Source organism: Primulina tabacum, chromosome 2, assembly GCF_025594145.1.
Source record: "Primulina tabacum isolate GXHZ01 chromosome 2, ASM2559414v2, whole genome shotgun sequence".
Taxonomy (NCBI): domain Eukaryota; kingdom Viridiplantae; phylum Streptophyta; class Magnoliopsida; order Lamiales; family Gesneriaceae; genus Primulina; species Primulina tabacum.
The window spans coordinates 51,497,880-51,524,873 of record NC_134551.1 but is presented as its reverse complement, the minus strand read 5'-3'; the positions used below and the strand labels follow the sequence as shown (position 1 = coordinate 51,524,873).

Sequence of the window (26,994 nt, the reverse complement as noted above, 5' to 3'; positions counted from 1 at the left end):
ATCTTACTATGAATTTTTCGCCGTCCGTCCATTTGGGTGTCCACTCTAACGAACGGTCGTTGTTTTGTTTCAAAACTTGTATTGATCACCCAGCCCATGAAATAACAAATAAATTCAGGGCCGGTCTGGTTCCGGTCCGGTCCGACGGATCGGGATAGGAAAAATCATGTCCCTTAACTGTAACCGTACCATACGGTTGACAGTTACCATCCGGGTGGTGGACCCGGGTACAGGCACGGCCCAGCCCAATTTTTTTTAAAATAATTTAAAAAAATTTAATTTGTTAATTAATAAACATTTAAACGTATAAATTAAAAAAAAAAACAATCGAGTTGTACTTATAAAAATTATATCAAATATATCTTTTAATAAATAAAAAATACATTTCTTCGAAAGTTTTCAATTAATCAAATATCACAATTAAGACTCCTAAAATATGACATTATTATTATAATTTTTGCTTTTATTTGTGGTGAGGGTGTGACTATCTCTTACTTCGACATCTTTTGTTTTGTTCGTTCCTTTAAGGCTCAATCGTCCATATTTTTTTAAAAATAATAATAATAATAATATCTAACCCGTTGGGTCAATCCAAGGATCTCCACCCATCCAACCCGCACCGTGGCCAGGTCTACTGAGAGTAGTCCAAATCCAGCAAAAAAAAATATATGTTTTTGGTCTTTTCAAATTTTCAATTTTTTTTTTCTTTTTCAGATTTTGCAAATTCAATTATTTTTTCCCCAATTACCAAAATCAATGATTTTGATTCTCAAAGAAAGGTTTGGTTTTTATTAAACATGAATCGTAGCACAACGATTTGTATATGGTTAAAGTTTCGGATAAATACAGTTGCACGTTAAATCTAACAGAATTTTTTTTAAATTTTATACTCGGTTGGTTGGAGCATAAAATAATGAAATGATTAAGAGAGAAATGATAAAAAGAATGATTAAAGTAGTTAATTATAAAATAATATTATGTTTGGTATGATTTTTAAGAATCAGATAAATAATAATTTTTTGATGAATTGACAAAATTGTTCTTCCAGTTTTGTGGCGGTGGTCGGCGGCGACGGTGGTCGGCCGGCCGGAAGCGGCAACGGTCCGGCTATCGGGGTCGGCGGCAGCGGTGGTGGTTGGCGGCGGTCGGCCGGCGACGGGGGTGGTCGTCCAGCGGTCGGTGTAGGGAAGTGGTGGTGAGTTTGGATTTAAGAGAATTGTAAAATTGAAAAAGTATGATGGATTAAGAGTGGGAAATAATCCTAGGGTGAGGAGTGATTATTTTATCACACCTAATATAACATAATCATTCATAGGAGGGATTGACTTGGTTAAATAAAAAACGTACCAAACGCAGCCTTAGAGACTAATCAATGTTCCAAAATCGATGAATTTAAAAATCAAGTCTTTTTTTTTCAGAATGTTCTTCAAAAATATCGTATCTCAATAGTTTTCTTAGATTTTTCAATTCGATTATCATCATCTTCTTAGCGTTATACTTTTGAGAGTAGAAAGTGCAAATAGACAAATGAAAACCGAGGGGGAAAAAAAACTCATTCGGTTAAAATGACATTGTTGAATATTTTTATTTATGTTTTGGTTTTTGTACAACGATCAGCAAATCAAGTAGCTCATATTTTAGCAAAGACCACGAGTTCTATATGTGGTCATGATCCATCTACATCTACAGCGAATCAGGTGGCTCATACTTTAGCAAAGACCACAAGTTCTATATCTGGTCATGATCCATCTACTTCTTTTACTTTCTAATGTATTAGCTTTTAATTTAAATTAATGAAATGTTTACTTTTTTAAAAAAAGAAGAACTGAAACAATTATTCCATAATGAAATATTACAACTGCTACATGTTGTATAATATAGGACAAAAACATCATAAATTCCCAGGTATAGCTGATCGAGATGCCACATTCTCTATCTCATGTTGACGACTTATTCCATGGTTTAAGAATGGAGAGTATTAAGATGATAGCTATAACCAATACCAAAATTATTCCAATCATCATGCACTTTCTTGATTTTTTCTGCAATGATTTCGCAGTTTGAAGAGCATCTGCCCCCATATGTACGTGCTCCACTGCATTTTTCACCTATAAATTCATTGTGGGCAAAAACAGAAGCATCAAATTCAAATATATAAGTGCAACTACTTTGAAAATGAACAAGTCCTTCACCTTTACAAGACATAGTAATACATCAGTTCGAGTCAGTCCCGAAACGTACCTGGCTCTCGATGTTATCCAAGATTTCTCCTTGAGCCTCGACCAGCACAGCCATATCAAGGTAAATCTGACAAGCAGAATGAGAGATTCATCGTTTGATAACCGAAGCTTTCAAATGTGGGCTTGAGTTGTAGATAAATGGAGAGATACCTGATGCAAGTCGAGAAGCTTCTTCTCAATTTCCATGACAGCATCATGTCTTTCCTGAATTTCTTCCAAAGTATTCAGTACCTGCAACGAGTCACACATTTAAGACATGTATGTATACAAGTAAGATTTGGTGGCACTATTTCATTGTACATCTTCATGTTCACCCTGTAGATTTGGAGCTTACAAAACAAAGTATACATCATATTTACCTGCCCTCGTCCCGTTTCGAGGATAGCCTTGTGGAATATTTGTTCACTGTTTCCAGTTTCAATCAGATGGTTGATGGTCTGTTAGTCATTGAGTTGCAGAATAAATATTCTCCACATGATCATTGTGTTCAGGCTAGAGCTAAAATGTTACATAGCATAAGAGGTAGGCTCACCTCTTCATCTGGTCTGGTTCCAGTCACTGCAGATGCATTAAATTTTAGAATATACCATCCATCCAATAAAATGAAATAACACAGATGGGAAACAAATGGAATTTATGTACAATAGAGGTAGAGCTTTAATTAAATCCCAGTTTGAACAGACCTGTTATCACCCTTCTCTCAACAACCTCGCGATATTCGTCATCTATCTTCTGCCTCAAGGCCTGATGGAGCAAACAAGTTAAAGCAACCATTTGGATTTGTAACAGGTAAAATAGGCATGGAAATGAATTTCAGTTGAAAACAAGACCTGAAATTCATTCATGAGGTCTCGAAATTTTTTTGTCGATGCGCTGCAACAAACGAAAATCCAATCAGTGTTTCAAAATAAAATAGAGATACCAACGAAATGTTCGACTGACACTCACTTTGTCATGATCATCCTCGACCGATCCACAGCAGTACCTTTTCCGCAACCGGGCTTCTTCCTGTTAGTTAAATTCTGAAGCAGTGAAGATAATCACTTATAAGTATGTACAAGGAGTTTGTGGTAGAGAGCTTCTACTTAGTGATCAGAGACACACTTCATTATTAATGGCTTCAATTTTCACTTTTAGATTGAGTGCCACCTTGCCCACTTCATTGATATCTTTCTCCATCCGCTTCCTAATAGCTGGAAACAAAGTAGAGCATGCATTAAACTACTTTACAAGTAAAATGTGTGGATTCATTTGCAGTAAAAAAAAAAGTAGAATAAAACGATCGCACCTTTCATAGAAGATGCTTTCATAACTGTTTTTGACTCCTCATTGGCATCCTAAACAAAATAGTCAGAACATATCACCCAACAAATGAAACAAACTCCTGCAATACAAAGACTTTCTGACACAAAATCGCGGCATACAGTAAGTCTACAATTCGAAGTTAGCTGCATGAACAGATTGATCAGCCAACGTCCCGACATCTTTCAAAGAAGCTATGGCAAAATAAGCATTTGTAATTTGTTGAACAGGGTAGAGACAAAAAGGTTTTTAATTCATCTAAACAGATGGCTTTCATACCTTCAGTTTCACTAGTAGTTCATATAGTTTTTCCACCTGCTTTTCGACCTCTTGTATCTACATTCAGAAGAAAACTCAACACTCTAAGCCGAAGCATAAATTACAATATTGTTGACACGACGACAGATAACTCGCATTACAGATGATGATTGATGAAGCACCAAGGAATACAGCATACATGTTTATTAAAGGATTCCATCCCCATATCCGAGTTACTCCTGGGAACTCGTGTTCCCATCTCTATATCATGTTCTCTAGAAGGGGTATTGCCGTTGGCATCACGGACAAACGAATCCTGGAAACGTTCCAATATACGATTATATTAAATACATGTGAAAATTTGAAGGTTGTGAATGGAAGTTATGAGTTGATTTCTTAAGAACTGGAAGGGGTTGAAATATTGGGAAACAAATAATCAACTTGATGACTAAATTTAATTCGAACTCCTCGGAATATGCCCTTGATCATTTCTCATGTTTAACCATCAGATAGTGAAAAATTGGACGAGAATGCTAGTTTCTCTTCTGTTCCTCTGATCGTTCGATGGTGACAACATTCAGGTATGTATTTTGTTCGTGAAGTAAAAATTGGTGTTTAATTGTCATTGCTTTAATCATTGTATCATAGAAAATGGATGTCACTTACATGGAAAGTACAGATTTCACAAATCTCAGTGCCAACAACTTGTTTTTATTGTATGTTGTTTCTGCCTAATCGGGTTTTAAATCATTTTGAACAAGATTTGGTAACATAAAACAAGGTTCTGGTGTTCGCTGAACCAGAGATTTGCGACGCTACAAAGTGCAGAATTCACCATCATAGCCCCGACTATTCCTGATAGCAACCGTATAAAACATATGTCTATACTGTCTGGTGCTTCATATATTATGGAAAGACAACCAACATAACAAAAGCTCGTCCCAACGTACGTGCACTGCGGTCTCAGTTTTTCCGATAAAAATGTGATTAATTATTTCATCTATCGAGTCGCAGGTATCTAACATATTCATATCTAACGGTTTTCATCAATATATACATCCCCATCATCAGAATGCATGCGAAAGCATAAAAAAGACAACAAAAATCAACAGTCATAATAATAATCCATCAAATTAAATTAAACATAATAAAAATATTATCAAACACTGACCGTCAAGAGGTCGTTCATGGGTAGTAGATCGAGTTGGTCACAGTTTGCGTTGTGATTGAAGTGTAGCTTGTTGTAGGATATATGCACAGTACGTGTGTACAAGGTTTGTGGGGGCATTGGCCGGCGGCATATTAATCGGACGAGAAAACAAAGGAAAGTATCTTTGTTTTTTTTTATCTGTGCTACAATGCAACACAAACAACCAGGCGTTACAAACCATCTTCCAAGACCCTTTTAGGGGAATTAATGTTTTCTAATTAAACTACAACCACGTGTGTAACTATATTATTGTTTTTTTGTTAATTTAGTTTTTCCTAAAAAAAATAGAATTATATGATAATTAAAAACTGCAGATTAAGAAAAAAAATGATATTTTATAATAATTTCTGAACATACCTATTATTTTTGAAAACCCAACCCCGAATAATAACTGATAAATCTTATATCCATCCTAGGCAAAAACTTGTGTGAGACGGTCTCATTGGTCGTATTTTGTTAGACAAATATCTTATTTGGGTCATCCAAAAAAAGTATTACTTTTTATGCTAAGAGTATTACTTTTTATTGTGAATATCGGTAGAGTTGACACATCTAACATATAAAGATTCGCGAGACCGTCTCACAAGAGACCTACTCTTTTTGTATATATGGATTTGTTTCCAGTTTTTATAGATGTTTGTTTTGCGAGATAACGAGTCTTTTGAAAATGTACAAACTGAGCGAAACAAACAAAATTTATTATGATTTTCAAATCGTATATATAGTTTTTATTATTTGGAAAATGGATGTATATATTCAAAATATTTATTATAGATGAACTTGTATTACATTTGTAAATTATCAATTACAACACAATGAATAATAAAATAAATTAAACTTCAAAAATATTGGAAACAATGTACAACGATCATGCGGAGATAAAGTTAAAACAAAACGAAATCAAACTGAGGTCTATAATATTTAATGTTTCTTTAAAACATGTTTTTCCACTCCTATGGTGTTTCACCGTGGACCATTTTTTTTTAATCATGACACAACGGTGATATCTGCAATAACTTAGGACAAAGTCTGATACAGACGAACTAAACAGTGCCTGGACTTTATCGCGATTTTGAAGAAATAACAGTGACAGAAGTCTAGCAAAGAAAAACGAATCAGGTAAAAGGTATGAAAGTATCAATTAAAAATGTGGAAGATGTGTACATATATAAGAAAAAGATCGGTCCCTCGAAATGCCAAGGTCGATATTTGAAATACCAAATATTATTGTCCTTTCAGAAAGCCAAATGTCACTGAAACAAATTTTTTTTATATATACATCCCATGGTATTGTCCAAAACCAACCACATGAGCTATCTAATTTTTTATATATACATCCCATGGTATTGTCCAAAACCAACCACATGAGCTATCTAATTTTTCATTCGCTATACAACATTACAATATTCTATCACATAAATGAGAATTAAAAAGTACAAAAATTATTGTGACAATGTTCAACAGTTGAGTCCTGCATAGGATAAGTAGTTGTAATGCTTTGAATCTTTCTTTGTGAAAGTATTTTTATTTACTAGCTGACAGTAGACGTGATGTCTTTGAACTATTCTGATTTTTGTGTAAACTAAGAAAATTATTTCACACAAGATTCTCCTTGATATATTTATCATGATTATGTTCTTTATGGCCATGAACACATGTGTGGTTATTCGAGAGGGTATAGAATTGAGCCTTTGAAGGATCGATTTTGATGCCTTTGAAGGTGCTTCAAACACAATATGCTCAATAAACTGAAATAGCTTGTGTTCTAAGAATGAATACACCGATGAATTAAATCAAGTTTTATTTTCAAACCAAACGCAAGACACTTGAAATAATCCTCAGTTAAAAAAAACTAAAAAGTTTAAAGATTTTAGCTTGTGTAAACTGAATAACTAAAGTAAGGGGATCAGTTCGGGCTTGTATCATTTCAGTTATGGGAAGAATTGAACTGATCAAATCAGTTTTAAAACAATAGTTAAGTAATTAAAGACACAAGATATGTTTATGGATGTTCGGAGAATTCAACTGCTCCTACGTCAACCTTTATACCACCTCGGGTAGGATCCACTAGAAAACTTTGATTTATACAACACCTTGTACAGACTCACTCCAAAAGAACAGCACCTAACTAGAACTCCTAGCACTCAAGATTGCAGGCAGCACCTGACAATCCGCATAATGTTTAACGTCTTTTATGTCAAGGCTACAAACACAATGTTTGATGTTTTTGTGTGAAGATTCACTCAGTTAAACAATAAGCTCAACTCTCTGTATATGTGAGTGATTGTATGTGAATGTGTGAGAACTGATCTCATCAATACAACACGAAAGTATTCTCACACAACTTGGCTAACTGCTTTTAGTAAGATGATATGAAATGAGCGTGTCCTCTGTTTTCTTCACACACTAGTATTTTGTTGTTTTTCAATGCTTATTTTTCAATGGTCTTGATCTTGTATTTATAATCGCTTAGCTGACCGTACATGAAGACTCAATAATAATGTCTGTTGTATTTGCATATTATTCCTTATGATGTATCTCTTCATTCTGACAATTGTTCTGGAAACTGTCCTCTTTTAGCTCTACTGCATCGTCCATTATTGTACCTTTGTCTGTGAAGTAGCTTGTACTTTGTATGTTCGTGCTTAGCTGGATTCCATTTGATAGTCTTGTCGTGATATGCGAATTGCTCAGTTACAATTGATGCTCTGAACTGGTTTGATGAAGTCAGTTTGGATTGATTTAACTGTATCAGTTGTTTTGCTTAGCTGGATTCTTCATCAGTTAGAATCTTCATTAGCTGGCTGGACTTCTGAAGGTCTTCAGTTGAACCACCTATTAGTTGGATAATCAGTTGAACTGATCTTTGATATATTAGTTGGACTGGTTCAGTTTTGGCAATCAGTTGGCATCTCGATAGCTTCAGTTTTGGCATGAGAACTGATTAGTTTGGGACCTGATCAGTATCATTTTTTCTGCACCCTAGATAAACTTGTTAGAAATAAATTAACAAGTTTTGTTATCATCAAAATCAAGATTACGAACATAAAATGTTTCAACAACATTGCAATATCTTCGATGTATATGCCCATACTTACCATCATATATATTGTTTTGTGTTCTTTAAATCGCAGAATGTCTATCACGGTGAATTAATATAGTTTGCACATAAAACCACACGATAATATCTTCTAAGAATAGATGTAATCATTCAGCCTCTTCAGCACATTTGTCAAAAGTTACAAATTCAGATTTCATCTTAGATATATCTATTGCATCCTGCTTAGAAGATTTTCTTGTAGTTGTTGTACGTTATAGTGTGAATACAAATCCACTAGTAGACTTTAAGTCTTTCATATCAGATATTAAGTTAGCATCAATGTAGTTTTTACAGTCCATAATTACGAGTGTACCTCAAGTACTTCAGCTATATCACAATTTCTTTCCAGTGTTCAGTTAATGAATTACTTGTGAATTTAGTCAGTTTGCTTATTACTTAAGGTGTTGTATGATATTATACAACTAATTAAATATATCAGACTTCCAATGATTTGAAAGTATTATAATTGATACATACTCTCACTTTGATTATTCGATAGATGTTGACTTGTATATATCGGAATTCTAGCCAATGCAAAATCATCTTTGTTGAATTTCTCAAGAATTTTGTCAACATAATGACTCCGGCTTAGAAGAAGATCTTCTGAGGTTCTATGAGTTTTAATTCCAAAAATCATATCAGTTAATTCCATGTCTTTCATATCAAATCTTGAGTTCAAATTTTAGTGGATGTAATCAACTTATCATTGTTCCCTGTGATAAACATGTCATCTACATAAACACATAAAATAACGTACCCATTTTCAATGTTTTTAATATATATTCATTGATCTTAAATCCACTAGATATCATGACTTTATCGAATTTTTCATGTCATTATTTGGTGCTTGTTTTTATGCCATACAAAGACTTCACCAATTTACAAATCTTTTTTTCTATACAGGCACAAAAAATCATTCAGGTTGTTCCATGTAAATTTCATCTTTTAAATATTCATTTAGAAAAGTTGTTTTTACATTTATTTAGTGTACTTTAAGATTCTGCAAGACAACAATTGCAAGTATCACTCTAATTGAGGTTACTCTCGTTATCGGAGAATAAATATCAAAGTAGTCAAACCCTTCGTGTCGGGTAACACTTGATTACTAATCTCACTTTATACTTATTTATGGTTCCATCTGATTTCATCTTCCATTTATAATCCATTTGTAACCTAGTGATTTGATTCCTGAAGAAAGATCCGCTAATGCCCATGTATTATTTTGCAAAATAGATTCAATTTTGGAATTAATTTTCTATTTTCATTGAGGTCCCCTAAGATGAATTCGTTGTTTCTTTAAAACTTTGAGGTTTGTACAAGATCGTTTGCAGAGCACCTTGAGGTGCTTCAAACAAAATATTCTCCAAGAGCTGCAATAACTCGTGTTCTAAGAATGTATACACCGATGAATTAGATCGAGTTTGGAGTTAAAACCAAGCGAAAAACACTCGAAATAATCATTCATTGAGAAACACTGATATATTTTGTATATCCTGTTTAATTGAATAACTGAAAAAGGGTAGATTAGTTTTTTGCATTTATCAGTTCAGTTATGGTTACAAATGAACTGACGAATACTCTAACTGATTCAAACGTTTTGAAAACAACAGTTAATCAAAAAAATATACAAGATATGTTTATAGATGTTCGGAGACTTCAACTGCTTCTACGTCACCCCTTCTACCCCCTCGGGTAGGATCCACTAGAAAACTTTGATTAATTACAACAAGTGTAATAACTCACTCAGCTTAGGACTTACCCACTGCCTAACGGAACTCCTAGTCTAGACGGAAGACATCACCTTCCAGCCAACACTTCTTTAACGTCTATGTGAGAAAGACTACATACACAAGTTTTACGTCATTGTGCAAGACGGAATTTGAGTGGTGGTGCGTGTGTGTGTATGAGAACTGATCTCTGAAAATTACCCAAAAGTGTTCTCGCACACTCAGGGAATTATGCTTATAAAACTAAGCTGATATAACTTTGGAGTGTTCCCTCAACTGGGCAGGTTGCTTCTTTGTAAGCTGATATGCGATATGCGTGCCCTCTCTGTATTTTATCTTTTCATTCGTCAACTCTCATCATCACTCACCATTGTCTTCACTGAGCTTCGGCTTCTATTTATAGGCGTTTGGCTGAACATACAGTGAGACTCAGTGAATGAACCCGTTACAGTTTGAATTTGTTCCCCCAAATAGATATCTGGAACATTTGGCTTTAAACGCTGCTACAACGTCTCTTATTGTACCTTGATAGTACAATAGCTTTTGTACATTTGTGCACAGCTGGATTAAGCTTGTCGTAACTGCAAATTGGTTTGCTCTTAACTGATGTTTTGAACTGGTCAGTTGAACTAGTCTTGAACTGGTGAGGTGAAATTATTTGACTCGTCAACTGAACTGATTTCACTGATTCAGTTGAACTGATCAGTTGGGCTCTTTATCAGTTGAACACTTCACAGCTGGCCGGACTTCTGAAGGTCTTATGCTGAACCACCTATCAACTGGACAATCAGTTGAACTGCTCTTGATACTTCAGTTGTACTGGTTCAGTTCGATAAATCAGTTGGCACCTTCAGTTTGCGTCTCGATAGCTTCAGTTTAAGCTTGGTAACTGATCAGTTCGAAGCCTGATCAGTTTCAATATCTGCGCACTTAGATAAACTCATTAGAAACAAACAAGTTTTGTTAACATCAAAATCAAGATTGCGAACGTGAAATGTTCCAACAGTTTGCTTTCTAACATGAACGTGATAAAATACAGAACAAATGATTTTTCTACCCGATATCTATTGTTATGCATGGGTTCAACTGTAATATGAATCTCTTTTTCTTTTCCCATTTTTTTGTATGATCTTTTAGAAGAACTTGATTTTTCCTTAGATTTTAATGAAACACATGTTCAAATAATAAGACATTTCTTGATTCCATTATCGTAGGTATTTGATAGTCATGCACAAGAAAACGATAAACCTTAGTATTTTGTGCATATCTAATGAAAATGCAATCAACGGTTTTTGTTCTTTTTTTACCTTCTTTGGAGCTGGTACTGACACTTTGGCAAGACAATTCCACACTCGTAAATACTGGTAAGAATGTATTCTTCATTTTCATAAATCATATGGTTTTTTATCTTGTTTCTTTCGAGACACTTTATTTAAAAGGTACTTAACTGTTAAAATATTTTCGCCCCACATGTTTAGTAGTAAACCAAACTTAGTAAATATGCATTCATCATTTCTTTCAAAGAACGATTCTTTTTTTTATGCAATATCATTTTGTTGAGGAGAATAAAGGGTAGCTCTTTCGTGTATGATTTCATGTTGATCACAAAACTCAAAAAATGGTGATTTATATTTACCTTCAAGATCATTTCTAATTACCTTAATTTTCTTATTATATTTCCAACTTCACTTTTGTATAGTACAACTTTATCTATGAATTCATCTTTACTTTTAACAAGATACACGTAACATAATTTTGTGATATCGTCAATAAAAATAATTAAATATTTATTTCCACTTGTATTTTCACTCCTTTTAGATCGCAAATATCTAAATGAATTAAATGAAGGGGATCATTATTTCTTTCAATAGTTTGGAATGACGACGTTGTTAGTTTTACTTCAACACAAGTTTCCCATTTGTGATTTTTATCAATATAAAATGTGGGTATGTTTTTCAAGTTAATTAATTTACGAATTGTTTTATAATTAACATGTCATAATCTATCATGCCACAAATTGGAAGACTCGATCAAATAGGCAGAGGCACTCACTTTTTTTATTTTCGACCTAATAACCATTACATTGAGATTAAACAAGTCATCTCTGACATAACTTTTTTCGACAAACATTCCACATTTTAATAAAACTTTTTCTGACTCAAAAACAATATGAAAGTCGTGCTTATTCAAAAGTGAACCAGGACTAAATTCCTTCAAAGTTCTGGCACATATAACTCTTTGTTGAGAGCTAGTTATTTCCCAAAATTCAACTTCGGGATAAACTTTCCTTGACCCTTGATATAAGATGTAGTAGAGTTTCTCGTGTACACTTTTTTATCATTCTCGAATTCATCAAGATTCTCGAACATGTTATTATCAGAGTATCGTAGGAGAGAACAAATATCTTTTAAGCTTGTTGGGGGAAATGGACTTATATATTTCAAATGTTAATTATGGGTGAACTGATATTATAATTGTAAATTACAATGCAATGAATAATACAGAATAATACAATAGAATTAAGTAAAATGTATGAAAGTTATTCAATTGAAAATGAGGATGATATCTATATATTTAAAAAAAATTGGCTATTCGGAATGTTAAAGATTAGCCATTTTTCGAAATATCAAAAATTATTGTCTTTTCATGAACTCTTTTGGAAATACCAAATGTTGTTGTCCTTTCAGAAAATCAAAGATCAGTAAAACCAACTTTTTTATATATACATCTCATTATAAAGATAATAAAGATATTTTATATGAGCGATGAAAATTAGAATCAGAAGTGGTTGGAGATGTGAAAAATGTGATTTTAGAAAATGAAATAAAGACAAGATAAAATAATTGTGTTTGCCTTTAAAATCGTTAATGAAAATTGCTGGTAGACCACGCATTGCCTTTATAATGAAATTCATTAAAGATAATTGTATCCATGTTCATTATTATTTAATTTATATATTCTCGTCCACTTCACTTCGTATTGTTTTCTAACTTTTAATACAAAACTCGAGTTGAAGAAATAATTTCGTCACTTTTAGGCCAAAAAGATAAAACTTTGACCAAATTATTACAACTCCGTCAAAAAAAAAAAGGAGACGCAAAATTAGGGTTTGTTTCAACCTACCCGTGCAGGCACTGCCTGCACGGGCAATGAACGGTCCGGATCACTCCACATGAGTGATCCGGGCCCACCTCCCTGTAAAAAAAAAAAAAAAAATTGGCTCGAAAAAATCCGAGCCGTTGGATCGATCCCTGCAGGCAGTGCCCGCAGGGGTAGGGTCGACCGAACCCAAAATTAGCAGTTTTCTTGCGTAATTAACGGAATATATTACCTTCACCCACAACTTTCCCACCATTTGACCATCCCTTTGTCTGCCACTTCGAGATTAAATAATTACATCCTTTCATGACAAAAAACTTGTGTGAGACGGTCTCACGAATCGTATTTTGTGAGACATGTCTCTTATTTAGGTCATCCATGAAAAATATTACTCTTTATGCTAAAAATATTATTTTTTATTATGAATATCGGTAGGATTGACCCGTCTCAGAAATAAAGATTCGTGAGACCGTCTCATAAAAGACTTACTCTCTCTTCATTTGCAATCAGATTTTATTAAAAAATAAAATATTAATCACTACTTGCATTAATCAGATGTCATTAACCGACAATTATTGTTTGTGCCCAATAACTCGATGAGTCTGGTCTCTGATACTATGTTATATTAGAGTTTGATACTAACTCCACCCCAAGAACTAGGTCCAGATTAGAGGATTGTCCAAGTCCATATATATAACTCTCAAGAACTTAATTAAGCCGATATGGAAAATCTAACACGTCATCTCACGTCAAAGAATGTACAACTAGAACGTGAAGTTTACAAAATATTAGGATACATTCTGGGAAAATCAAACTTCCATCGAAGAGAAGCAAATGAAAGGCTTTCATAAAAATTCTCGTAGAATCGAGAATGAAGTTTTCATTCTGTAGATAAAATCCTAAGAAGATTTGAAAATTAATCAAAAAAAACCCTTAGGATCTTATTCTTCACGTCCAGGATTACGTCCCGGATCATTAGATAGGAATCCAAAGATAAAGAGAGAAACAAAAAATATCACTACGGTATAAACGAAGAGTTTCAGAGTAAGCATTACACAATCTCCAAATGATTTTTTGGAAAAAAAAAAGAGAATAGATCTTCCATTTTTCTACCACATATCCTATTTTGACACCTCTTTTTTTTTTTTCTAGAAATAGAAATTAATTGTTACAAAAAAAATGCATTTTTTTCATCTCAATACATACATACGTTTAACCTCTTATATCATATTATGATTTAAGTCTCGTGCAATCTTCCAATTTTGATATGGAGTTAAAGCTCAAGTTCTAATATTAACAATAACCATTTGAACACAAGTTGCATTCATTCTTAAATAAATATAAGTAAACAATTAAGCCCGCATGGGCTTAGCTCAGTTGGTTAGCAGCAGTGAATCTTGGAGCAATGACCAGGGATCGAGTCTCGCAAGCGGCAGTGTGGGAGTTAAATTTCCTCCAATGAGGGGGAGCTCCTTGTGCGCGGCGTAGCATAAGGTCTAGCTGCTGCTGGTTGGCTGAGTCACCATGATTTACCTCCTCTCACAATCCTGTCGGGCCGGAGGTGAGGGACGCCTAAGGTGAGCCATTTCACCTTTTGGAGCAAGTAAACAATTAAACTCTTTTCCTACCCCTGCCGCTCCTTTCGTTAGTGAATTAATATTGTGATTATTAATAGTACTGCGTCAGACATTTATTTTAGTCGTTTCAATTGTGTCCAAACATTATAACTTCATCGCACGGGAAAGTTGGGAGAAATAATACGTCAACAACCAACAGTAACTCATCACTAATCAAGTCAGTCAATAGTTATTACAACAAATAACCATCCATACGAACCAAGAGACCGATGGGTTTATGAGTTGATGGAACTTTGATCGAGAATTCAATCTCTATCCGAGTTTGCTCAGTACAATTTACTCGACTAATCCGAAAATTTACATATATCAAAAAATAGTCATAGCATGTTTCGTTGTCATTAAAAAAATAAATAGGGGTTTTTACATTAAACATCCCTATAATTATTGTATTAATATGAGCCAAAGATATATGCCGATCAATTCATTAATACACACTTTTGTATTCCAATTTCCAAACATCATACGACTGTACAAGACCACACATGGAATTACAAAAAAAAAAATTTATAGCAATCAACATATGTTTCATTTCTTCTTATGGAACCTTCGGATTGATACGATAGTTCTAACAAATCATAGAATGCATCGAAATGACGTTTATTGTAAAATACACAACCTTTTATTGTACGACTCCACATATTTTTCTTACAAAGAAAAAACTTTCAGAGAAAAAAATAGTGAAGGTTCCCAATTCATGAATCCAATTCTATAAATGTGATTTAGCAATCACGAGATTTGCGTCGGTGGCCACATTTCCGGCCCCCGTCCTGGTCCACGTCTCCTGGAACTGAACCTCCGTGACGCCTGCAAATTGAATCAAACATTTAGCATAATGATTATGAAATAATCTACGTTGGTTTCAAGAAAATTCAGAGATTTCGAGTATGATCATTTGCCTTTTCCCATGGCTGCGGTAGATGTGATCCCTCCCTGGACAGTCCTAAGGATTCTGTCGTAGTAATTGGCGCCAGACCACTTCTGGTGAGCCAACGTATCAACCCCATGAGCCCTTTCCTCCCTCTGAATCTTCTCAACATAGGCCAGCATACCTCGTGCCGCGAAGTCTTTGGCGAAAGTATCGACTATCAGGGCGTTTGCGTGGAAGCCAGCGAGGGTGATGAACTGCCAACAGTATCCTAGTTCAGCTATCTTGGGGATGAAATTCATCATCTCTTCATCAGACATCCCCGATGCGTCCCAGTTAAATGATGGAGACAAGTTGTAGGCCATCATGGTCTCAGGACACTTAGACTTCAACCCATGTGCGAATTCGGTGCACTCGGCCAGGTCGGGGCTTGCGGTCTCCATCCAAATAACGTCGGAGTGTGGTGCGAAATTCCATCCACGAACAATTGAGGCTTTCACAGACCCCTTAAACCTGTCGATGTTGTTAAACGAGTTGAGCACAATGTTCATGATACTATATTCAACTATGTATGCAGGGACTTCGAAATCTGAATGTAATTTTTACCTGTAAAAACCTTCTCTAGTTCTAGGCAAGTCCCAGTCCCAGAAAAGATTGGCTAATCCAAGCTGATCGGCAATCTCTCTCCCTTGCTCATTTGAAAGACACTTGTCATAACTAGAGTGATTCGTCCACTCATTCAACTTCCGTTGTTTCTCCCCTTCTCCAATATTCATGCTCATTATAGCATCAACAACACAATCAGAAAACGTCTTCAACCGAGCCATGGCGAGCCAATTGTCCTCGATGGCCTCAAGCTCCGGCCCCGTCTTACCCACCGCCATACCCTCCTCCAGCAATGTAGCCAATGCCTTACCCTTCAAATTTGGATTGGTGACACCTAAAATAAACTGGTGATCCCTTGAATCCACGTTGGATTGAATCAACGTGGCCGCTTCCGCATCAGTTCGGGCGATCAAAAGGGTCTCCACCCCCATTACATCGAACTGCAACCTCGCAGCAACAAGCCTGTTGATATGTTCGCTTATGGCAACCAGCACTTTCCCTGCCATGTGGCCGCATTTCTTGGTGACAGACGACTGGTCCTCAATATGGACACCGGCTGCACCGCGCTCGACGAATAACTTGCACATCTTCACCGTGGAGGTGGGTCCACCGAAACCCGTGTCCCCGTCGGCGATAATGGGCTTCAGGTAATCGATGTAAGGAGTTCTGGCCCTTTCTTCTCTGCTCATGCTCATTCTCGCCTCCCTTTGTTTCCTGTCATGGTACAGCTGCGCGAAAAAGAGGTGCTCGACTTTGTTCGGAACGGTGTCGTAGGGATAGTCGGCAAGATCAGGGCCAGGCTCGTTGCTGGTGGTATGGGTGGACGAGCACTGCCAACCGGAGACGTAAATGGAGTCTAAATGTTTGGCCATCATGGTGACTTGAACTGGGTCCAGGGAGCCGAAGGTCCTTGAGGCGGTGCCGTTTGCTTTGTGGGTTTTGAGAGTTCGCCACAGTTTTTTGGCGAGTTCGTTGGAGGGGTACGTTATTTGGAGACTGCCTCGCAGCGCCACCACGTCTCTGGCGGAATATGGGCGGCTAGTCAGCTTGAATCTCTCGGTGTTCCACCACGCCTGCACCTCCGCCACTTCGGCTTCGAATCTATTCTCCTCCTCCATAATCTGCTCATATAATTAAATATTTAACTTAATTAATTATTAATATCATGAAAAATCTGATGATTAAAAAATTGTCCTATATAACATTAAAGAATATCTTTCTATTAACCTCATGCATTTACGGGTATAACACAAATGCTATTGAATCGTACTTGAATCTCAAATAACTCGAAACAAAAGCAAGAACCAACAACCACCAAAAGGACCAAGAAAATTGAAGATGACAATATTTCCTCTCTATCCACTAGAAGAGCAAATATTATACCATGGAAGGCACTGAAAAAGATGCAGCCATGGACAGAACTTTGATCTTTTAAAAGTTTTAAGCTTGTCTTTTTTTCCTATACAATGGAATGTACGACTATGGCTTCCACCGAGCCGAGCACCTCAATTTATAGTAAGAACTCGTAGCAGTAAAGATAAGAAAAAAACAAAAGCGAGAAATTTCCTATTAGTTTCTTGGTGAATGCTTATCTGTTTATATTTATTACGACATGTAGACTGATGGGAACTGCGGGCATGGACGTCTGTCAAGAATCCTATCTTTCTTTCACAATTCACGAGGTTTTCTATCTCGTTTTCTTAATTTTTACTAACCGATTCCGTTGTTGTTTCTTAAATGTTTTCGGTGCTGTGTTCGGCGGAGTAATTGGTCGATTAAGGGCTTCCATGGATTTGCGGATAACTGACCGTAATTAGTTATCCAATTAAGGAGTAAACTAATGAAAATTTTCTGCATGCGGTGTGACTCGGTCTTAACTTTTAATATATATTATATTATTCATTTATAATGAAAAATCCATTTCATTAAGTTTAAAATCACATTTCACATAGTCCAGTTGTTTTCTTTTTCCGGACTATTTCGAGTTGATTATGGGGGTCGGTGGCTAAGACTAACGTGTTTTGCGTCTGGTTATTTAGCCTAGCCTGGGTATGGTTGAGTAGCAAATCTAGCCGGTTGGTGTCCATGTGAAGTTTGTTTCTCAGTGTATGAATTTTTTAAAACTTGTGCTCTGGTTTTCTTGTACTTACAAAAGTCTCAGCCAGCGACGGAGCCACGGTCCTTGCCAAAGTCCGGTGGTCCTAAATTTTTTTTACAAATTTATATATATAATTTTGGATAGAATACGTCAATTGTGAGACGGTGGATCAACCCGACGGATATTCACAATAAAAAGTAAACTTCTTAGCATAAAAAGTAATATTTTTTCATGGATGACCCAAATAAGATATATGTCTCACGAAATACGATACGTGAGACCGTCTCACACAAGTTTTTTTCTTTTGGATAAATTTGATATTAATCGGGTAGAATAATTTAAAATATTAAAAGATTTTAGAGTTTAAATTTTTAACTCGGGTAAAGTCGTATTAATGTCTCCGTCACTGACCTCAATCAATAATTAATTTCTGCAATTTTCATCATTAGTTTTTTGTGGTGATATTTTCAATTATTTCGATTTTGATGGATAACTTTGTTGTTTAAGAAAGGGTCAAAATCGCTGGCTTTATACACGCATTTTACACGTAAAAGAATTTATCCAACGAATGGGGTCAGCTTTTTGATTTATTTATTTTTTTACTATTTATGATGATATAATATCTTTATTTTATTTATATAAATTATTATTTGGTTTAAAAAATAACCTTTTTTCGTATGTTTTCGGCGGTAATATATTCCCAAATTTTATGTTTCTTTATTATATATGACGGTGATGGCTGTTGCACATGTAGAATGATAAGTCTATATGCATTAAATTAAGATATTTAAAATTAATTAGTGTCTTGGAGATCAATTTTGATTTATTTTCGTTCACCTTTTTACGTTTTCTGCTCTCATTTTCTTCTTCTTAATATTATTATTATAAGGTAGAAAAAAAATCTTATGCACGTTATTTCAATGCCCTTTAATTTTCTAGAAATATTGCTCGCCTTGATAATTCAACATAATTAAGACCCTTAAGTACAAATTAACACAGAATTTCATAATGTTATCCACACCAAGTATAATATATAACACAGAAACTCATGCGAGACGATCTTACGAGTTAATTTTGTAATATATATATATATATATATATATATATATATATTTAATTTGGTCGACCAGGAAAAAACATTACTGTTTTATATCTAAAATGTTAATTTTATTGTAAATATGAATATGGTTAACATTTCTCGATAATAAAAATCTGTAAGATCATCTCACAAGATACATATTTTAATTTATTAAAACCCATTTGTAATTTATTTATGTGTTAATTAAAAGAATCTAGGGCGAATCCGACTAAATCCACCCTTTTAGCTTATATTTTAAACAGTTTTAAAATATTAATTATACACTTTTCCTAGTTTTATTATTTATTAATATGAAAAATGGTCCCGCTGAAAATAATTTTTAATCAGTCCAGCTCATTTCGGTCCTTGCTGCCAACTACGATGAATTTGGGGTTAAAGCCCCCCCACCTACTCCAATGTGACCACCTAATATTATTTTAATCAACCTTTTTTAAAATAATAATAATAAAAATAAAAGTTTCATGCTCTTTTATCAATTTTCAATTAATTCTTTTGGATCGATTATTTATTCTTTATTCTAAATTTAATATAAGCTTAAGATGGTACCTGGGGGATTTGCTTTTTATATAAATATAAATTTAATGTTTTTTTTATAATGCATTAATTATTTCTTTATCACTTATGTACCCCATCATAAATGATAAAATTAAATAAATATATGGTGAGCTTAATAAATATATGTAAAAATTAATTTCGAGTCTGGTAGAATGTCCCACTTTCAATTTTTTTAGCATTAATAGGAGATGCAAGTGGAATAATATTTTTTTAAAAAAAATGTGAGCAATAATGGAAACACGACTTTTGAGATGTTATATATATTAAAAGATTTGGGTTGCATTTTTTATAAACCACAATCGTTCGATCTTATAATTGACATCATATTTAATATCATGGGTTCGATTTTATTGACAGAAAGGAATACAATTATTGAGAGATATTGTTTGATACAATACTTGTACCTTCTAAATAGAACTATAATGTTTGAACTGTTATAAATTTTAAAATATACTATTATCATTAGCTATAATTTTCTTTAAAACAACAAATAATCAATCTTACCAGAGTGGATAATTTATGAATGGAAGAGAATAATTTATATTTTTTTTATTTTACAAGGTATCTGAAAATGTGACCATAATGATATGTATATGTTCCTTTCAAAAAAATGTCAAAATCAAGATTATAAATCCATTCAAGAGCACAATAGTTGAATTTAAAGCATCCGGTTCCTTGTATCTACTCATCAAACTTATCAACAAAATAAATGTTTCTTTTTTTAAATTTCTCTATATTTTTTTTCCCTTTTTTTATCTTCTCATCAAACTTGTCAACAAAATAAAATTTCCCTTTTTTTCTTTTTTTAAATTAAAAAAAAAAAGAAAACTTTTTGTAGGATCGAGCGCTTGCCGCTTTACCAAAAGCTATAGTTAGTGGTAATGGTTCAACTCAAATCTTTTAAACCGCACAGCAGCTCAAGCACCATGGTTCGATCGCTCTACCAAACAAGGACAATTATTAAAAGTTTAGTAATATATGATTATAAAGTCAAAGACGTTACTTTATTTTAATCTAAACAAATCATTTCTTGTAAACATTTTACTATTATTGAGTCAAATATTAATATATTCCGCATACCTTAAACGATTAACTCTTGGAAAGTATTGATAAGCTATTACGCTCTCTTGGTTTGACTAGTCGTGCATCCCAACCCCTCCTGCCTACTTATATAATTTGCATTTATGAATAAAGTGAATCTAAATTCTAAAAAAATTAATATATATTCACAAAGCGTACACGTCAACTTGTTTATCCATATGATCTCAAGCAAAACGTACACGTCAACTCTTGTTTATCCGAATTCATATCCTCGTTGTCCACCACCAACTTATCTGTATTTGTCCTTAATTTTATTATTATTTTCTGGAAAGGTTTTGTTATAAATTTTATCGAGAGTCCGATATTTCGTCTCGAATTTATGATCTTGATTTCAGATAAACTGATATCAAATATAGTATCGAGTATCATGTTATTCGCAACCTATACATCGTATGTACGTTCAAACACACACACACCGCAAATATATATGTGTGTTTGTTTTCTACCCGTTAATTAATAATCGATAATCCCTCCTATGGGCGAATTATTCCATTCTAAATATATACATGGTCTAGAAAGTTCGCTGATCGAGAGACCATTTTGTAATATCAATATTGATATATGTATAGTACGAATTGAATTTTAAAAAAGAAGAAGTATTTTGATCAAGAGCAAAACGCATGAGCCACTATCATAATTTCAAGAGTATGTCTCTTGTGAGACGGTCTCACGTATATATGAGATGAGTCAATCCTACCGATATTCACAATAAAAAGTAATACTCTTAGCATAAAAAGTAATATTTTTTCATAGATAACTCAAATAAGAGATCTGTCTCACAAAATACGATCCGTGAGACCGTCTCACATAAAGTTTTTGCCTAATTTTTAATATCTATAATAAGTCTAACATAAAATATTGGTGGGAATAGTCTCTGTTTACCTTGTAAATGAATCGAGTCGGTACGCGAACTTTTCGAATCGACTCGATAAATATTTGATTCGTGTTTGAATTTATGGAACTCGAGCCGAAATCGAGACCAAATTATTTTGTTCAATAATTCGCGAATATTAATATTTTATTGATATAATATTAAGTGTATATTAAATATATACAAATTTCAAGTTTTCAAAGGTTTCGAGCTTTGAAACTTTCATTTTCGAACCTTACTATCCGAATAATAGTTCGAATAGCTCACAAATAGGTACGAATATTGAGCCGAACTCAAACTCAAACTTCCTTCCGAGCCGAACTCAAACCAAAAAATAAAAAAATCGAGCTTCTAATATAACTTGAATATACTTAATTCGACTTTTAAATTTTTGCTATTATTCATTTCGATTCGATATGAATATTAATGGGGGTGGAATGTTCATACCCGTTCCAATCCTCACTTTTTCGAGTTCAGAGATAAAATCTTCATCCTCACCACATCCTCGCTTTTTCGGGTTCAGAGATAAAATCTTCATCCTCATCCCATCATCGTTTAGAAAATATTAATAGAGTGAGACGGGTTCGGGGAGTATCTGAAATTGAACTTATTATTATTATATTATTATTAAATTTTTTTTTTGGGAATAAGTTTGGAGAAAAAAAATAATATCATCGTACCCATCTGGAATTATTTCGAAAATTTTAAAGTCTTCTAACCTTGGAGAAATTGTCATCCTAAGTACAGTACAGAAAAATTGGGACAAAATTGGTGGGTCCGCTGGCAACTCGATCGCACATGAAAATTTTCAAGTTGTGAGGGTTACGGTACACTCCTATCATCATTATAATATAAAAACAAATAATAGGCAGTGAAAGGAGTGCTGCCACTCCCAAAACAAATAATACATACTTCCTAAAATGTGTTATTTTATTAAACATATGATTTATTATCAAAATCGTAATCAAAAGTTTTAATTAGCAAGAACTCCACGTCTATAACTCATATATATATATATATATATATATATATATATATATCATATAAGCATATAATCAGAAGAGCAGGTCTCTTGTGAGATGGTCTCACGAATCTTTATCTGTGAGATGGGTCGACCCTACCGATATTCACAATAAAAAGTAATACTCTCGGTATAAAAAGTAATATTTTTTCATGGACGACCCAAATGTCCGTCTCACAAAATACGACCCTTTGAAACCGTCTCACACAAGAATTTTGTCTAATCATAATACCAATGGATACAAGAGAGAATAGACTACTCCACACAAGTTTCAATTTATGCACATCCGTGTTGACTTCAAACACCGCATTCGTTTCACGTTAATTGTAATAGCTCAGTACTCTAACACGTACAAACACACACATGTATGTGAATGAAACACCGACCAAAAATAGAATTTCTTCATTCAAAATATTAAGCTACAATTTAACAAAATTAGTACGAATTTTTTGTTTTTTTGGAATAAGTCATTTTTTTAATGTTTATATCTAACTTAATATAATGTTCATTAAATGAAATAATTGTACGAGAGAATTGATGTGAAATTAAATAATTTTGTCAATTATCGTAAAAGATTACTTTAAAAAGAATCGAAAAACAAATCACATCAAAAATTTGTGTGGTCACCACTTGTGGGTTTCATTTAATTATACGATTATGTAGATTCATCGTACACTCTATGGATAAAATGAAATAAGGCAGTGGTTGGTTGTATTTAGATAATTTATTGTTATCAACGAAACAATAAATTAAATTTTAAATTTATATCTTATTTATTTATAAGTAAAAATTTGTGTGAGGCGATATCACAGATCGTATTTATGAGACGGATCTCTTATTTGGGTCATCCATGAAAAAGTACTATTTTTTATGCTAAGAGTATTACTTTTTATTGTGAATATCGGTAGGGTTAACCTGTCTCACAGATAAAGATTCGTGACACCGTCTCACAAGAGACATACTCTTATTTATATGCTAGTTGCAGAAAATTTATAAGATTTTAAATGATATCATAATTAATCTGAATTGACATGAAATAATGTATAAACATGAAAATGATAAATTTGAAATTTATAATCTTGTTTTTTTAAAATAAAAAATATATTTGAAATATATCAAGCTTACTAGAGTCGTTTGGGAGTTTTACGAAATTATTTACTTAACTCGATATTTTATATAGTCTTATTAAAATGTAAACCAAAATAAAAGTACCTATCAATTTTTTTTTGTATTTTAATACCTGACAAGTGACCAACTTAGTTTTTACTACATGTTTCAAGCATTTTTACTTTTTTACCCTTTTAATTAATAAAAAAAGTATATAAATCCCTATTTTTGTTGGTCTATTCTCTTTCCACTCATCATTCCCGATGCATTTGGATGACATGTACATTGAATTAAATATTTTTTATTTAAAAAAAAATTCACAACTAAGCATTGAATTCTTTGAAATACTTAGTTTTACTTGCGAAATACTTAATTTCAATTTTAAAATACTTGATTCAGTAAATAACATACTCAAAATATGTATTAAAACACTGGATATTCGAATATGTAACGAAAGTTCACCAAGTGTTCGTATTTCCATCCAAGATCTATTTGGATGACATGTTCATTTCATTTAATTATTTTTTTGTTTTTAAAAAAACAAATTCGCAACTAAGCATTGAACTTTTTCAAGTAATTAGTTTTACTTGCGAAATATCTAATTTCAATTTTAAAATACTTGATTTGGTAAATGAGATACTCAGAATGAGAATTAAAATACTGGATATTCGAATATGCAATGCAAATTCACCAAGTGCTCGTATTTCCATCCAAGATCCATTTGGAATACTTGTTCATTTCATTTAATTTTTTTTATTTTTAAAAAAACAAATTTGCAACTAAGCATTGAAATTTTTCAAGTACTTAGTTTTACTTGCGAAATACCTAATTTCCGTTTTAAAATACTTGATTTGGTAAATGAGATACTCAGAATAAATATTAAAATACAGGATATTAGAATATGCAACATACTTTTCAAAAAAAAAAAAGAATAGGCAACGTAAGTTCACCAAATGCTCGCATTTCCATCCAAGATGCATTTGGATGACATGTTTATTTCATTTAATTATTTTTTTATTGTTAAAAAAACAAATTCGTAACTAAGCATTGAACGTTTTTCAAGTAATTAGTTTTATTTGCGAATTACCTAATTTCAATTTTAAAATACTTGATTTGGTAAATAAAATACTCAGAATGGGTATTAAAATACTGGATATTCGAATATGCAACGTAAGTTCACCAAGTGCTCGCATGTCCATCCAAAATGCATTTGGATGATTTGTTCATTTCATTTAATTATTTTTTATTTAAAAAAAAAACAAATTCGCAACTAAGCATAGAACATTTTGAAGTACTTACTTTTATTTGCGAAATACCTAATTTCAATATTAAAATACTTGATTTGGTAAATGAGATACTCAGAATGGGTATTAAAATATTAGATATTCGAATATGAAACGTAAGTTCACCAAGTGCTCGTATTTCCATCAAAGATCCATTTGGATGACTTGTTCATTTCATTTAATTATTTTTTTATTTAAAAAAAAAACAAATTCATAACTAAGCATTGAACTTTTTCAAGTACTTAATTTTATTTGCGAAATATCTAATTTCAATTTTAAAATAATTGATTTGGTAAATGAAATACTCAGAATGAGTATTAAAATACTGAATATTCGAATATGCAACGTAAGTTCACCAAGTGCTCTCATTTCCATCCGAGATGCATTTGGATGACATGTTCATTTCATTTAATTATTTTCTTTATTTAAAAAAAAACAAATTCGCAACCAAGCATAGAACATTTTGAAGTACTTACTTTTATTTGCGAAATACCTAATTTCAATTTTAAAATAATTGATTTGGTAAATGAGATACTCAGAATGGGTATTAAAATACTGGATATTCGAATATGCAACGTAAGTTCATCAAGTGCTCGCATTTCTATCCAAGATACATTTGGATGACATGTTCATTTCACTTAATTACTTTTTTATTGTTAAAAAAACAAATTCGCAACTGAGCATTGAACTTTTTCAAGTTCTTAGTTTTACTTGCAAAATACCTAATTTCAGTTTTAAAATACTTTATTTGGTAAATGAGATACTCGTAATGAGTATTAAAATATTGGATATTCGAATATGCAACGTAAGTTCACCAACTGCTTGCATTTCCATCCAAGGTACATTTGGATAACATGTTCAAGGACTTTTTAACAGCCACAAGGCTTTGAAAGAGAAAAAAGGCTTGGAGCGAAGATTTGAAGATTTTCGGACAATGTTCTTCGAGATAATAGCCCGTGATAGGAACGTGTAGCATAATTCATGGATTTACAATTTATATATAAATATGAAATCGGATACATGTCGATAGTCATAGTCCAGTAGGTCGAAAGCTAGGGGATTTAATAAAACAACATGGAATTCACCCTTGATAGGAAATCTCGTCGAAAGCATAGATCATTGTCGAACGAATTAAGAAGATTAGCGAGGGGTAGGTGAACCGAGATTCTCAACAAATTCATTTCTCATTGAACTTTAATCAATCATTCTAGCTTTATTTATTTCATCATTTAATCATTGAACCATTTCATTGAGTTTTTATTTAATAATCGTAGTAGTAAACAATCATCTGAAGTATCACTGCTAAAAATTAAATAACTGAGAATAATAATTGAGAAATACAGTCCTTAGAGGAACGATACTCGTACTCTTGTACACTATATTATTACTTGACATCGTGCACTTGCGATTATTTCGAGCTTGAATATTATTAATTTTTACTAAGAATTTTACAATGAAAGTTTTGCTCGATCACTAAACATGAAACATTTTGAAGTACTTACTTTTACTTGCGAAATACATAATTTTAATTTAAAATACTTGATTTGGTAAATGAGATACTCATAATATGTGATAGAATACTGGATATTCGAATATGCAACGTAAATTCAGTCATAGTTGGTTTTTCCAACTAAGATTCATTAGAATACTTATTCATGTCATTTATAGAAATGAACACAGTTCATTACTGATCGTGAAGTAAGAGTAAGTTGTTTGTAGATCAAAATAAGCACTTACTTTTAACAAAAATATAGTAGCATACTTGTCCCGGAGTAAAAGTAAGTTCTTTCTTTGTATACCGAAATAAATTGTTAT

General features: G+C 33.1%; 2 protein-coding genes across 3 annotated transcripts; both read right to left on the bottom strand.

Moving 5' to 3' along the window:
- Positions 1 to 1,844: 1,844 nt before the first annotated feature.
- On the bottom strand, positions 1,845 to 5,330 carry LOC142538040 (syntaxin-132-like). The gene is made up of 13 exons (XM_075643482.1): positions 4,972 to 5,330; positions 4,000 to 4,116; positions 3,822 to 3,878; positions 3,529 to 3,577; positions 3,345 to 3,433; positions 3,189 to 3,262; positions 3,071 to 3,113; positions 2,924 to 2,984; positions 2,773 to 2,798; positions 2,600 to 2,677; positions 2,391 to 2,471; positions 2,242 to 2,307; positions 1,845 to 2,108 (listed from the first exon to the last, which is right to left on the bottom strand). The coding sequence occupies exons 1-13, from the start codon at positions 5,086 to 5,088 to the stop codon at positions 1,938 to 1,940; spliced, it is 1,029 nt and encodes a 342-aa protein (XP_075499597.1). The 5' UTR covers positions 5,089 to 5,330; the 3' UTR covers positions 1,845 to 1,937.
- Positions 5,331 to 14,981: 9,651 nt separating this feature from the next.
- Positions 14,982 to 17,688, bottom strand: LOC142536761 (isocitrate lyase). Of its 2 annotated transcripts, none has more exons than XM_075642081.1 (4): positions 17,428 to 17,688; positions 16,045 to 17,165; positions 15,470 to 15,951; positions 14,982 to 15,377 (listed from the first exon to the last, which is right to left on the bottom strand). In XM_075642081.1, the coding sequence occupies exons 1-4, from the start codon at positions 17,455 to 17,457 to the stop codon at positions 15,280 to 15,282; spliced, it is 1,731 nt and encodes a 576-aa protein (XP_075498196.1). In that variant the 5' UTR covers positions 17,458 to 17,688; the 3' UTR covers positions 14,982 to 15,279. The 2 variants fall into 2 exon arrangements, with proteins under 2 accessions (XP_075498196.1, XP_075498197.1); XM_075642082.1 differs by lacking the exon at positions 17,428 to 17,688 and adding an exon at positions 17,272 to 17,295.
- Between the last annotated feature and the right edge of the window lie 9,306 nt (positions 17,689 to 26,994).

Excerpts from the sequence above, each read along its gene's own strand:
- LOC142536761 (XM_075642081.1), bottom strand. The coding sequence starts at position 17,457 with ATGGCTGCATCTTTTTCAGTGCCTTCCATG. Across the intron at positions 17,166-17,427 it reads CTTTTTCAGTGCCTTCCATG|ATTATGGAGGAGGAGAATAG; the intron begins GTATAATATTTG and ends TTATATGAGCAG. Across the intron at positions 15,378-15,469 it reads TACCGCAGCCATGGGAAAAG|GCGTCACGGAGGTTCAGTTC; the intron begins GCAAATGATCAT and ends TTCAATTTGCAG.
- LOC142538040 (XM_075643482.1), bottom strand. The coding sequence starts at position 5,088 with ATGCCCCCACAAACCTTGTACACACGTACTGTGCATATATCCTACAAC. Across the intron at positions 3,434-3,528 it reads GAAAGCATCTTCTATGAAAG|CTATTAGGAAGCGGATGGAG; the intron begins GTGCGATCGTTT and ends CTTTGTTTCCAG. Across the intron at positions 3,263-3,344 it reads TTGAAGCCATTAATAATGAA|AATTTAACTAACAGGAAGAA; the intron begins GTGTGTCTCTGA and ends TCACTGCTTCAG.